At 47.4% G+C, this 15086-nt stretch overlaps 1 protein-coding gene across 4 annotated transcripts in view; it reads right to left on the reverse strand.

The window, feature by feature from the left end:
• LOC135055013 (putative nuclease HARBI1) overlaps nucleotides 1–14857 on the reverse strand; it is a 63848-nt gene extending 48991 nt beyond the window's left edge. The window contains exons 1-4 of one of the 4 annotated variants that reach the window (XR_010243618.1): nucleotides 14576–14855; nucleotides 14422–14488; nucleotides 14280–14329; nucleotides 2152–2294 (exon numbers count right to left, since the gene is read on the reverse strand). Coding sequence is in view for 2 of the 4 variants with exons in the window: in XM_063958561.1 (XP_063814631.1) it covers nucleotides 2152–2294; nucleotides 14280–14329; nucleotides 14422–14432 (204 nt within the window). In the remaining 2 variants the exon portion in view is untranslated. Of the gene's footprint in view, nucleotides 1–2151; nucleotides 2295–13929; nucleotides 14034–14279; nucleotides 14330–14421; nucleotides 14489–14575 lie in introns of those variants that run through there. The other 3 variants (XM_063958561.1, XM_063958560.1, XR_010243617.1) reach the window with 3 other exon arrangements.
• Between the last annotated feature and the right edge of the window lie 229 nt (nucleotides 14858–15086).

A 15086-nucleotide genomic window follows, 5' to 3' on the forward strand; every position in this document is an offset into this window, starting at 1 on the left:
CACGTAACCTAAGATTGAAGGTTCCTACTAAGAAGTTTGCTCCCAGGTTTATTGGGCCCTACCCAATCGAAAGAGTTTTGAATCCTGTGGCTTACAAGGTGAAGTTACCTCCACATTTAAGAATCCCTAATGCTTTTCATATTTCTCTCTTAAAACCGTTGGTACTCAATCGATTCAGAGCTGCTCTACCTAAATCACTCAAGATCCAGTCAACACAAGGAGACGAATTTGAGATTCATAAGATCCTCGACTCCCGCAAACGATATGGTCGCCTCCAGTACCTAGTTGATTGGAAGGGATATGGACCTGAGGAAAGGTCCTGAGTAGAGGCAGAGGACGTCCATGCCCCAAGACTTCTTCGGACATTTCATGCCAAATTTCCAGCTAAACCTTATAGGTGTCCGGAGTCCACCCGCAAAGGGGGGGGTACTGTCAGCGTCCGGGGTCTTACCGGAACGCTGGGGCCGCGGGGCGGGCTTCACGGGCGGCCGGGCAGCGGCGGTGGAGGGCTGCGGCGCTGGTTTCAAGGGTACACGCAGCGGTAATGGCGTTGAGGGGGTCCCGCTGCAGCAGCTCGCTCTCGCTAAGCCATTGCCTAGGAGACCAGGGGCAGTGAGCAGCATGTTGTCAGAAAAGGTCTGCATTACTGGGCGCCGCCATGTTGAAGACCAAGTTTCTGACATAATTCCTGTTCCTAGTTTTCCAGCCAATCCAGGAAGACTTCTTCCTATAAAAGGGGCTGGTTTAGGACAGGGATGCCAGTGCTTCAAGTTACAACCCTGTTGTAGGTGCTTTAGCCTGTGCTCCCAGGATTCCTGCTGTATTCTGGTGCTTCTAACCCTGCTTTGCCAGTTCTCAGTTGCTGCTGCAGTTTTCCCGTTCCTAGCCTGCTGCTGCCCATGGAGACGCTCTTGGAAAACCCGGTTCAGTAAGACCCTTTGGGCACGGACGACCCCGAGTCTCTTGCCTCGTCCTCCAAGCCACAGTCCGCAGATTCTTGCTTCCAGCCAAGTCCTCGAACCACCATTCACAGTCCTCAGCTCGTTATCTCCAGCTTCATCTTTCAAGCCACAGTCTACAGTCACGACCCAAACTACCGTGCACAGTTCTCAGCTCCTCTACCGCAGTTTCATCTCATAAGTCGCAGTCCACGGTTCTTGTCTTCAGCCTCGTTTTACTCTCACCCACAGTTCTTTGTCTACGACCACGTTCTCAAGTCACCGTTCATCAACCTCAGTTTTCTACCTCTGCTCTGTACATAATAAATACTTTCCATTGACTCTCAAACTCCACCTACATCCTTCATTGCTCCGTATCCCATGCAAAGGAACTATATACAACCCCCTCATTTTGTTCTTTCCCAGCCTGCTACCTCCTTGGGCAAGTCTCAACTGCCGGATCCCCAAAGTTTGCTAGACGTGACAAAATTGACTATCGATTTAAATAACATTAAAATAACAGACCCGTCTGCAATTGCTGCCGCCTTTGCCGCCTACTATTCCACCCTCTACAACTTGAAAGAAGACTCATCTATCCCACAACCCACACCAGCTACTATTGCGGCCTTTTTGAAAGGCATACATTTCCCCTCACTTGACCCCGACTCCCTACAGACTCTAAACCAGCCCTGGTCCCGTACGGAAATTGATCAAGTGATTGACTCACTCCCGTTGATAAAGTGCCAGGCCCTGACGGGTTCATTAATAAATTCTATAAATGCTTCAAAAGCTCCCTCACCCCGATTCTAGACTCAGTCTATAATCATGCTTCATCTGTCGGGAGCTTTCCGGTAGAAATGTTGGAGGCTTGGGTAGTTGCCTTTCCCAAGCCAGGGAAGAACCCCGCTATGATGCCTAACTATCGCCACATTGCACTACTAAATACTTACCTCAAAATTTATGCAAAACTAGTGGCCAACAGACTCAACCCTCTTCTTCCCTCTCTCGTCCATCGTGATCAGGTGGGATTTGTCCCCGGTAGACAATCCCCCGATAACACTAGACGAGTAATAAATGTGATGGACGCCTTCACCGCTTCAGACGATCCCTTACTATTGCTTTCGCTGGACGCGGAGAAGGCGTTTGATCACCTCCACTGGGGATATCTTCAAGCTGTGCTACGTAAGTTTGGCCTTGATGGCAGAGTACTCACCTCCATTTTAGCCTTATACTCTAATCCCTCGGCAAGAGTGTGTGTGAATGGACTCCTTTCTCCTTCCTTTTGGATCACAAATGGTACACGCCAAGGGTGCCCCCTGTCCCCGCTCGTGTTCGCTCTTGCGATAGAGCCTCTAGCTGAAAAAAATCAGATCAACAGCCCTAATTAAAGGCGTGGACTATTTAGGACAATCACATAAGATATGTCTCTTCGTGGACGATGTCCTCTTAACACTTACTGATCCTACTAACTCTCTGCGAGCTTTACACACACACTCTTGACCGACTATTCTGCAGTATCCTATTATAAACTCAATAATGCCAAAACGGAAGCGCTTCCTATTAACTTTCCACCTCCCCTTTTATCCGCGTTGAAAGCTGCTTATACGTATTCTTGGCAGGACAGAAGCCTCAAATATCTGGGGATTCATATCACCCAGAAGATAGATGATCTGATCTCTGCAAACTATCCCCCACTATTGCGTAAATTTACCAATTTGGTCTCCGATTGGATGATGCAACATGTATCATGGTTAGGATGAATAGCCGCACTGAAGATGACAGTTCTCCCCAGGCTTATGTATCTATTTCGGGCCATCCCCATTCTCCTACCTATCTCCTATCCAAATTTAATGCTATATTTAGCTCCTATGTATGGAAAGGTAGGAAACCGAGACTAGCCAGGAAAATGATGATCAGACCCAAACGTGAGGGGGGCCTGGCCTATCCAGATATACATGCCTATCAATTAGCGTGCCGACTTGCACAAATAGGTGCCTGGTACTCACACTCTACACATAAACCATGGGTTCACCTTGAACAGGGGCTTGTTTCCCCACTCCCCCTGTCAGATATATTGCTGCTCCCGAAAAATGAGGGTAAAATATTAACCTCGAGATCGCTCACCGTCCAGTCTACTCGGAAGGCCTGGCAGGAAGTAGCGCTTAGAGGGACAGGTATAATCCTCCCCTCCTCGGCCCTCTCACTGACTGGTATAGCCTCCCTGATTCCTGATCTGAGATTCGATGTCTGGATATCCAGGGGAATCTTGTCCCTCCACGATGTAATGGTAGACAACACCCTGCTTTCTTTTGCTCAGATACAAGAAAAAAATGTCATTGCCGCGTAGGGAATTTTATAAATATTTGCAATTTAGCTTCACGGGAATTCCTGCTCCCCCCATACCATATCCCCTTTGCCTAAGCTTGTTCGGAATTTCCTTGATACTGGGGAGGGCAGGGGAGGCATCACTAAATGGTATAATTATATTATCAACCCTCAACCGCTTCAGAAAGCCCCATTTCAATCGAAATGGGAGACGGATCTTCAATGCTCTGTCTCGGAGGAGGAATGGGAGACGATCTTCCAAACATGCTTTAAAATATCTAAATGTATTTCACATGTGGAATTATTTTATAAACTCATCCATCGTTTGTATTTCACCTCTTCCCGCTTGCATGCGATACAACCTTCCATGCCTAATCTATGTTGGCGCAATTATGGTAATGTTGGCACCTTATTACATGTTTTTTGGGAGTGCCCAATGATTGCCCAGCTTTGGAACTCTGTTTTTCACCTTATAAGTTTGGTATTGGGCCACCATCTAACTCCACACCCACGACTAGCTCTTCTCCACCTCTATTATGGCGACTTGTCGCCGGGCGATCGATATATCTTGGGTCACATACTTATCACCACCAAACTTCTAATCGCCCGTCAGTGGCGCTCCCCCGTGGTCCCCCATATAACTGTGATAGAAAAGGCTATACAGTCTCATTGTGAATTTGAAACCGCAGGGGTTGCTTATGCCTCCACTACATCTTGTCCTCTTCTTCGCTGGCTTTCATGGACCACCTATTGGCATAGCCGCCCGCCAGGTGTGATACGAGACGCAGAGAAACTTAGTTTAACAAACTGATATGCAGCTGTTGTTGGATGAATTCAGCTCCACATGGGCCCATTGTTAGGGGATTCTCTTATTATTCTTCACATAATAATGTGCATGTCGAATTGTTTGTGTACCCCCCAACCCGTCCCCCCCCCCTTTTTTTTTCTATTCTGTACCCCATTCCCATTTACTTTTGTTCAACTACAAAATAATAAAAATTAATATTGATTTTTTTTTTCTTTAATTTCCACTTATTAGTTCCACAAAGCATGTGGTAATTCTTTAGGGGATTAATACACTTAGGGGGTAATTCCAAGTTGATTGCAGCAGGAAATTTTTTAGCAGTTGGGCAAAACCATGTGCACTGCAGGGGAGGCAGATTTAACATGTGCAGAGAGAGTTAGATTTGGGTGGGGTGTGTTCAATCTGCAATATAAATTGCAGTGTAAACATAAAGCAGCCAGTATTTACCCTGCACAGAAACAAAATAACCCACCCAAATCTAACTCTTTCTGTACATGTTATATCTGCCTCCCCTGCAGTGCACATGGTTTTGCCCAATTGCTAACAAAAATCCTGCTGCGATCAACTTGGAATTACCCCCTTAGTGGATATTGAAATTGTGGCTATGTTCTAGTTTGTAATTGTATTCCAATTTGCATTACATTGTTGCCAGCAGCTTGTTTTATTGTATATTTTATTTAGGTTATTAAAATATGTGAATTTCACATTTTTAGTACTAAGATCATTGTTTTATATTAATAATAGAAATTATAATAGACTCTCTCAGCGCTCCCATCTTTTCTTTTTCATTGGTCTATTGGGGCAGCCCGCCCACATCCGGAGAGCAGCTTGTAGAGCCTATTTTAGGTGTGTGCCTTTGTGAAGCGCAATTTACCTTGTACATATTTTGGTTTGGTATTTTAATTTTGAAGGTCAAAATTTAACATGTGATGTATCGCTACAGCTACTGTAGCGATACATCACGTCGGAAATTTTACACTTCAAAATTAAAATATGCCCTCCTCACTAATTAGGTGCAGGGTGCTAGAATGAACACTAAACATCTAGAATTAAGTCCTCCTGAAGCTGATTCCTTCTCCTGACAGTGCTCCTTTAAATGATTATCTACTCTGATAAAAAACGAGATTTATGGTAAGAACTTACCGTTGTTAAATCTCTTTCTGCGAGGTACACTGGGCTCCACAAGGAATAACATTGTGGTGTAGAGAAGGATCTTGATCCGAGGCACCAACAGGCTCAAAGCTTTGATCTTCTTCCCAAGATGCATAGCGCCGCCTCCTATATCACCCCGCCTCCGTGCACTGGAGCTCAGTTTCGTTAACCAGCCCAATGCAGTAGCAGGTACTAGAGACGACAATCGCTCATAGCCAATTACACCACACACTCACCGCAGAAGAGGGTGTCAGCGGCTAATTCCACACCAACCCAAAGAAGCTGGGTGGGTGCCTTGTGGAGCCCAGTGTACCTCGCAGAAAGAGAGATTCTGTTCTTTCCATAAATCTCGTTTTCTGCTGCGGGGTACACTGGGCTCCACAAGGAATAACATCGGGGATGTCCTAAAGCAGTTCCATATGGGAGGGGACGCACTGTAGCGGGCACAAGAACCCGGCATCCAAAGGAAGCATCCTGGGAGGCGGAAGTATCGAAGGGCATAGAACCTTATGAATGTGTTCTCTGAGGACCACGTAGCCGCCTTGCACAATTGTTCAAGGGCCGCACCACGGTGGTGCACAGGAGCTCAGTTTGTAAGCTGGTGCCATGCAGTAATCAGGCAATCAACAGGAGGGCTGCTATTGCAGCCCATATTATAGATTATTTCAGAAGAAAAGAAGAAATTTTGAAGACTTCAAGGGCTGCAGCTTTTATGTATGTCAGATAAGACATCCTTTGCTGCAGCTCCATCACTTCCCCAGCGGTGCTGTATACTCCCACGCCCTGGTTGCCAGGTAACTACAGTGGAGGCTCCGGTGTCCTTCTGTTAGTCACACACACTCGCTGCTGACCTACGGGATCGAGTGGCCGCAGGTACAAGGAGAGGTAAGTGGTCTCTTTGGCCCGCTGTTAACCCCAATCCGGCGCGGCCGTGGGAGGCGGGCCGCGTGGACACTGTAGAGGGCAGCCGCTTCACTAGTCACCGGGACACAGGTGAGGGTTTTTCTCTTATAAAAACCCGTTTTTAACAAGCCCGCAACGCCCGGTGGGGAAGCCAGTAGGGGGATAAGGCCTAACCTGTAGCCCCTCCCCCAGCGCCAGGGCACCATTTGGGTAAATGTTCCCGCCCTGGAGCTGCATATCTCTCCCTCACTCCCTGTCAGCTGCCATTACACGGAGCTGCGCTGTTCCTGGGACTGCTGGGGCAAATCCTCCTCTGTAAAGCCGCCTGCTCACCAGCGCTGTGCATTTTACAGGACACTTAACTAACACTGTCCCTTGACAGGTAGAATACTTAAGAAAGAGTGCATACATTCAGGGCTGTATGGTACAAACACCCTGTGATATACATCCAGTACCTACTGTGTTTTGTTATATCTACTGTTTACAAATATAGCTATACTATTACTTTGTATTGCTATTCCAGTGCAGTTTTATGGTTGTATAATTTCTGCATGGTAAGCTTGTGACTATATATGTGTGTGTGCATGTAGCTGCTGCGTGGCTGCCATATCGGGTATTTCACTCAGCTTGCTACTCCTGTATTCTGTAACCTGAGGGGGCTAAGTGTGTCAGGTTTCTAAATAATATAGGTATTTCACAAGATATACTTGCTGTGTATTTTTCTTTGTGATTATATATATATATATATATATATATATATATATATATATATATATATATATATATATATATATATATATATATATATATATATCTTGGATTCCCGGTTTGTGCTGCCAGGAAAGTCACACTACACTGAGAGTTCTTGGTAGGTATATCGCTGCTAAAGATTGTACCAGGTTGCCTGATATTGTGCTTATTATTATGTCAGCTACACGAAGCAATGGAGCTGAGGCTTCTCCCACATTGTGTGGTGGTGATGCTGCAGACATTTTGGAGGAAAATATAGCAGCAGAGAGTTCAGGGGGTTCCTTACCCCCCCCCCAGTGGGTCTGTAGCACCGGGGGCAACAAATGACCCACTTTGGGCTACCTTTTCCATGCTGTTAAATACACTAGTAACTAAACTGATGCATTGGCACAGGTGGTCCCACAGGGGGCACCAGTTTATGGTCCCTGCAGTTAATCCGCCATGGGCGGATCAATTCTGAACTCAGTTACAGCACTTGAACCGATCAATGACAATCTAAATCTCACTCTCGCCCACCTAAGACGTCTTCTAAACGGGCCGCTACTTCCTCACAATCCACTGCTATTCCGGACACATCCTCTGAGGAGGATGGTGCATATACTGACCCCACAGTCACTGACTCAGATGCTTCTGATGGGGAAGGGAAGTCAATGGTGGATGTCCCTGATTTGATTGAGGCTATCAGGCTCATTCTTCAGGTCTCTGATGAGCCTGAGGCTGTCTCTAAAAATCCAGACAGATTTAAACGTAAGAAGGTAGTTAAACAAGTTTTACCTCATTCTCAACACCTGGCTGACATACGTCAGGAATCCTGGGAAAATCAGGGAACTAAATTTACACCGCATAAGAGACTGTTGGCTCGCTATCCTCTCTCTGCGGAGCTATGTAAAAATTGGTAAATTCCTCTGTCTGTAGATTCTCATGTGGCACGCATGGTAGTTTCCTCTGCTCTGCCAGTAACTACCGCCACCTCTCTGAAGGAACCGACGGATAGACGTGTGGAGGGTTGTTTGAAAGCGATTTACACCCTAATGGGGGCTGTGCATAGCCCAACCCTTGCAGCAACTTGGGCTGCTGAAGCTGTTGAGGCGTGGGCTCAGGAGCTAGAGGCAGAGCTGCCTTTCAAGGCATCTGAGCATGCTCGACAATGTCTCTCATATATTGCCATGGCTTCTCTGTACCTTAAGGAGGTGGCCTCCAATGCTGGGGTGCAGGCAGCTAAGGCTGCTGCTACGTCAGTCTTAGCCAGACATATCCTTTGGTTGAGATCCTGGTCGGTGGATATGGATTCCAAGAAAACCCTGGAGGTACATCCTTTCAAAGGAGACATTCTCTTTGAAGAAGACCTCAATAAGATTGTGGCTGATCTGGCTACTGCTAAAACAGCCTGCCTACCTAGTACGGCTCCTACCACGGTGAAGGCTAAATGTACTTTCCCTCGGCCCTTTCATCCTCCAGGTAAAGCAAAAGGTCAGGCGTACCCAAAGCAAACTCGTGCTTCCAGACCTGCAAAGCCCAGACGGAAGCGGGCCTGGGCTGCCCGTCAGCCTGCTTCCAAAACTGACAAGCCTGTCGCATGACGGGGCGGGCCTCCCTCTGGGGGATCCAAGGGTGGGGGGCCGACAACAGGAGTGGTATTACAGGTGCCTCTGACTCAGAGAGGCAAGGGGTACTATTCACAGCTGTTTCTAGTCCCAAAATCGAACGGGTCCTCGTGGCACATTCTCAAGCTGAAGTCCTTGAACAAGTATGTGCGGGTCTCCAAGTTTCGTATGGTAACTCTGCGCTCTATTGTTCTGACCTTGGAGCCTGGGGACTATATGGTCTGCCTGGACATACAGGATGCCTACCTGCATATTCCTATTGCAGTGTCTCATCAGCAGTACCTGATGTTTGCAGTGGGCAACCTTCATTACCAATTTTGGGCATTACCCTTTGCTTTGACAACGGCTTCCCGAGTTTTCACCAAAGTAATGGCGGTCATGATGGCTAGCCCAGTGTAACCCGCAGCAGAAAACGAGATTTATGGTAAGAACTTACCGTTGTTAAATCTCTTTCTGCGAGGTACACTGGGCTCCACAAGGCACCCACCCTGATGCACTTAGCTTCTTTGGGTTGGTGTGGAATTAGCCGCTGACACCCCCTTCTGCGGTGAGTGTGTGGTGTAATTGGCTATAAGCGATTGTCGTCTCTAGTACCTGCTACTGCATTGGGCTGGTTAACGAAACTGAGCTCCAGTGCACGGAGGCGGGGTGATATAGGGGGCGGCGCTATGCATCTTGGGAAGAAGGTGAAAGCTTTGAGGCTGTTGTAGCCTCGGAGAAAGATCCTACTCTACACCCCGATGTTATTCCTTGTGTAGCACAGTGTACCCCGCAGCAGAAATAGGAATTTGATAGCTAACGGTAATTCCTTTTCTCCTAGTCCATAGTGGATACTGGGGTCTTGTACTTTAGTACCATGGGGTATAGATTGAGTCCACTGAAGCCTGGCACTTTAAAACTTTTAGGTTGTGTATGTGTGTGCTAGCTCCTCCCCTCTATGCCCCTCCTGCCAGACTCAGTCTAGGAAAACTGTGCCTGAGGAGACGGACATACCATGAGAGAAGAATACAACTGCGTTGAGGCAACAAGCCAACACACAACCATGAACGTAAGGAGGGCGCTAACCAGAACAGAGGGTAGCAACACCAACCTAACCCAGATAGCATGGCTATCCCAACAACATAACGGGACCACAACACTGGTCCAACCAAATACTTATACAGGTAAACAGGAACGAAGCACTGAGGCGGGCACCCAGTATCCACTATGGACTAGGAGAAAATGAATTACCGGTAGGTATCAAATTCCTATTTTCTCTTACGTCCTAGTGGATACTGGGGTCTTGTACCATGGGGAGTGCTGAGACCCCTGTAAAACCGCCTGACCAAACTGAAGGTCATCCTTGGTCAAGGTGTCGAACTGATAGAACTTAATAAACGTGTTTGAACCAGACCAAGTCGTAGCTCGGCAGAACTGTAGGGCCGATACACCCCGGGCAGCCGCCCAGGAAGAACCCACGTCGAGTGGGCCTGAATAGACTTTGGCAAAGGCAGAGCCACCGAAACATAGACCTGTTGAATGGTCAATCGGAGCCAACGAGCAATAGATTGCTTAGAAGCTGGCTGACCAATCTTGGAGGCATCATAAAGGACAAACAGTGAGTCAGATTTCCGATGACGGGCCGTCCTTTTGACATAAATCTTCAGAGCCCTGACCACATCCAAGGATTCTGGACCAAAGGAAGCGTCAGACAACATCGGAACCACAATAGGCTGATTCACATGAAAAGCTGACACCACTTTTGGCAAAGACGGGTCCTAAGTTTCACCCTGTCTGCATAAAAAAAATCAAATAAGGGCTCTTACAGGATAAGGCCCCTTATTTAGAGACACATCTGGCAGATGCCAAAGCCAATAACATCACCGTCTTCCAGGTGAGAAATTTTAACGCCACCCTATGTAAGGTTTCAAACCAAACCGATTGGAGAAAGGACAGAACCACATTGGAGGTCCCATGGAACCATAGGAGGTCCAAAGGGCGGCAACATATGCAGAACACCCTTCTGGAAAGTCTGTACTTCAGGCAACATGGCAAGTTGTTTCTGGAAGAAAATAGAGAGCGCCGAAACCTGGACTTTGATGGAGCCTAAACATAGGCACATATCCACTCCCACTTGCAGGAAAAGTAGAAAACGACCAATTCTAAATTCCACGAGAGAAACCTTCCTACTTTCACATCAGGAAACATACTTTTTCCAGATACAATGATAATGTTTCGACGTAACTGGCCTGGACCATGGTGGAAATAACCCAGGAGGGAAGACCCATTTGTGCTAGAATCTCCCTCTCAACTCAAATGTATCTGCTGTAAGTCTGGATAGACGAACGACCCTTGCTGAAGAAGATCGTCTTGGAGTGGCAGAGGCCAGGGATCCTCCAGAGCCATGGCCAGGAGATCCAAGTACCACGCCCGTCGAGGCCAATCCAGGGCAATTAGAATTGCCAGAATGCTTTACCTTCTTAACATTTTTAGCACCCTTGGGATCAGCGGTAGAGGAGGGAACAGGTACACAAACTGGTATGTCCACAGTGTCGTCAGCGCGTCCACTGCTACAGCCTTTGGATCCCTCATCCTGGAACAGTAACGGCAGAGCTTTTTGTTGAGATGAGAAGCGACCAGATCTATCTGCGGACAGCCCCACTGGTGAATTAACTGTTGAAACACCTGGGGATGTAGGCCCCATTCCCCCGGATGGAGGTAGTGCCTGCTGAGGAAGCCTGCTTCCCAGTTGTCCACTCCTGGAATGAATATGGTTGAGATGGCCCTTGCATTGGCCTCCGCCCAGAGGAGGATTTTTGACACCTCTCGCATCACCGCTCTGCTTCTTGTTCCCCCTTGTCGGTTTATGTACGCCACCACCGTAGCGTTGTCCGATTGAACTTGGATCGCCTGACCCTTCAGGAGATGGGAGGCTCCAAGAGCATTGTAAACTGCCCTGAGTTCCAGGATGTTTATCGGTAAAGCTGATTGCTGAACTGACCATAACCCTTGGAACTGGGCCCCTTGGGTCACCGCTCCCCATCCCCGGAGGCTGGCATCCGGATATTTGAAACTTCTGCTCACTACCAGGTGAGGAATTTGAAGCCACCATAATAGAGAAATCCGGGCTTTCGGAGATAGGGTCACTTCCTGATGCATATGCAGGTGAGACCCCAACCATTTATCCAGCAAATCCAGCTGAAACGGTCGGGTATGAAACCTGCCGTATTGGATTCCCTCGTAAGCAGCCACCATCTTGCCCAGTAATTTGATGCAAAGATGTATAGACACCCTGCGAGGACTAAGTACCGAGTGGACCATAGCCTGGATAGTCAAGGCCTTGTCCATCGGGAGAAACACCTTTTGAGATACCGTATCCAGTATCATTCCCAGGAACTAAAGACGTTGGGTCGGTTCCAGGTGAGATTTCTGAAAATTTAGGATCCACCCATGATCCGTGAGTAGGCGAGCAGTCAGATCCATGCTGTGCAGTAGACGCTCCCCGGACAAAGCCTTTATTAGGCGATCATCCAAATAAGGGACTACGGGGGTCATTCCGAGTTGATCGCTAGCTGCATTTGTTTGCAGCGCAGCGATCAGGCTAAAAAATGGCAGTTCTGCGCATGCGTATGCGGCGCCATGTGAACGCGCAACATACGGGCACAACAAATTATGTAGTTTTGCACAGGGTCTAGCGATGCATTTCAGTCACACTGGTTGTCGCAGAGTGATTGACATAAAGTGGGCGTTTCTGGGTGGCAACTGACCATTTTAAGGGAGTGTTTGGGAAAACGCAGGCGTGCCAGAAAAAACGCAGGCATGGCTGGGCGAACGCTGGGCGGGTATGTGACGTCAAATCCGGAACTAAATAGGCTGAAGTGATCACAAGCACTGAGTAGGTTTTGAGCTACTCTGAAACTACACACATTTTTTTTGCATGCACTCTGCAATACATTCACTCACACTTCTGCTAAGCTAAAATACACTCCCAGTGGGCGGCGGCATAACGTTTGCACGGCTGCTAAAAACTACTAGCGAGCGATCAACTCGGAATGACCCCCTATGTTCACACCCATCATGCGCAGCTGCTGTATCATCTCCGCCATGACCTTGGTAAGACCCTCAGAGATGTGGATAATCCAAAGGGTAAGGCTTGAAACTGGAAATGGTCATCCAAGATGGCGAACCTGACCTGAGGTAAGACTGATGAGGGGGCCACATGGGAATGTGTAGGTAAGCATCCTTGACATCCAGAGACACCAGGAACTCCCCCTCCTCCAGACCGGATACCACCGCCCTCAGAGACTCCATTTTGAACTGCAGAAACCGGTTGAGAGACTTCAGATTCAAGATGGGGCGCACCGAACCGTCTGGCTTGGGAACGACAAAATGACTGGAGTGAAAACCCCTGTTGCGTAACGGAGGAGGTACAGGAACTACCACCGCTGTCTGCAAAAGTTTTTGAATAGCCCCTTTTAAGATAACTTTTGCTGTGGGTAAAGCTGGTAAGCCCGACTTGAAAAACCTGAGAGGAGGGAGTGTTTGAAATTCCAGCCGGTATCCGTGGGAAACGAGGTCCCTCACCCAAGGATCCCGGCAGGACTCCGCTCACACGTGGGCGAAGTGTTGAAGGTGAGCACCTACCTGAAAGTCACCATGCTGCTGGGGCCAACCGTCACGCGGAAGGCTTAGCGGCAGGGGATCCGGTGGTCTGGTCCAGGGAGATGGCAGGTGCAGGTTTACGGGACTTACCACGAGCTCCTCTGGAAGTGGTGTAGACCCCTCGGCCCCTCCTTCTGAACCTTTCCACACGAAAGGACTGCAAGGAGGGTCCTGTGTAAGAACATCTAGGAGGTGGCGCAGCCGACGGCAGATAGGTAGACAACTGTGAAGTTTGCTTAACTTACAAAGAAATGCAATACATACGCACACTGTGGTTCGAGCCGCTGCGGACGCTAATCGTATGCATATAACCGCTATACTGTGTATATACATTGCATATACCCGCTGACACGTTATGCGCACAATATAGCGTCACGTGTGGCTGAATACACTTTACCCAAAACGAGAATGGAATGCGACACCAGTAGTTAAATGTTATGTTGTGGTCCAACGCATCAACAGTATTTACTTTAGAGGCCTCCTGACCAGGCTCAGTCTCTATTCTCTGAAGGTCATCCTGCTAAAACTGACTGAGTCCTGGATCCAGGAGCGCCCGCGATCAAACCTATGTATTATTAGTTGTAGCTCTTCTTTGTATATTGTTGTACTTTTTACACATATTATATATATATATATATATATATATATTTTTTTTTTTTTTTATTTGCAGATTGTCCTGCACTCTCATCAGTTCACAGTTATATATATGCAGGTGCTCCTAATGACCATATATGGTATTATGGCCACTAATATATTGCAACAGCCACCAAGATGGAAGGTGCACTCTCGCCAAATTCAGTCTCTGGAGTCATTTGTTGTGTCAACTTGGTTTAATCAGGTTCAAGGGTGATGCCAATAATCATCGACGTTTTGGTCCATGTATGGACCTTTATCAAGATAGGCACTTCACAACATCTAAATGATAAACATTGAAAACAATTAAAATCAATATAACATAATGAACCAAATCACCTACACAATCACCACCAGTGCCTCCTAGACCCTTGTGACAGACGGAAGTGGCTGAACAATACAAAAATAAAATGCTATAACACTAGTTATACATAGAATACACATACTAGTGTAATCAGGGAAACCTCCACCTCGCCTCTCACCTCAAAGACAAACAAATATACCAATGTTGGTAGTGGGGCTAATTACCTGAACACAACCCTGAATCAGGGTTGTTGTTACTCCTAAGGCAGGAACCACTAAAAGTGGAGATAATGCAGATAGCCTATCAGAAAAATAGCCATAAAAACTGTGACAAAAAAACAGCAATATTAGTCAATCAGTATCATACCTGGTAATCATGGAGATAACATATCGCAGCAATAACTAAATCAGCAGGTTCAACATTGCATCGGTGGCTACAAGACAAAAAGTATGTTTACAGGCTGGCTAAAGGAAAAAGCACCGGAGGAAACAGCAGGGGTAAACACTGCTGGAATACTCACCTATCAGATGCCAAAAGTCCAAAGATAGCTGCATATTGAGCTCTCAGAGCTGGGGACTATTTAAGAAGCCTAGACAGGAAGTGCCAATTAGCGTGGCACACCAGACACAAAAAGCTAATAAATCAACCCACCGGGGAGATATCCAACCCTGAGTATCACAGAAAACTGTATGCTCATCAGGGCATACCCACAAGCTGAACAGGGAACTTTATAGCAATTAATACGGTACATAACACTTCACACAGGACGGACGCCGTGTCCGCGGCTTCCGCGTTCCACGGACCGGAAGTGCGTGCGTTCCAACAACCGGAAGTGACGCTACCCGGGCTCCGCCGAGCAGCTCAACCGCTGATGAACAACCAGTGAGAAAATAAACATATCAGGAGAGGGAATGAAATACCTAAAGGGGAATCAAAGTGCGGGAAGCCCACAGGATGTACCTATAGTAGTATAATAATAGCACTAGTACATGCCATATAATCCCGCCGTGCCGGAAGTAACATCATAGCTC

This window comes from Pseudophryne corroboree, chromosome 3, assembly GCF_028390025.1.
Source record: "Pseudophryne corroboree isolate aPseCor3 chromosome 3, aPseCor3.hap2, whole genome shotgun sequence".
Taxonomy (NCBI): Eukaryota; Metazoa; Chordata; class Amphibia; order Anura; family Myobatrachidae; genus Pseudophryne; species Pseudophryne corroboree.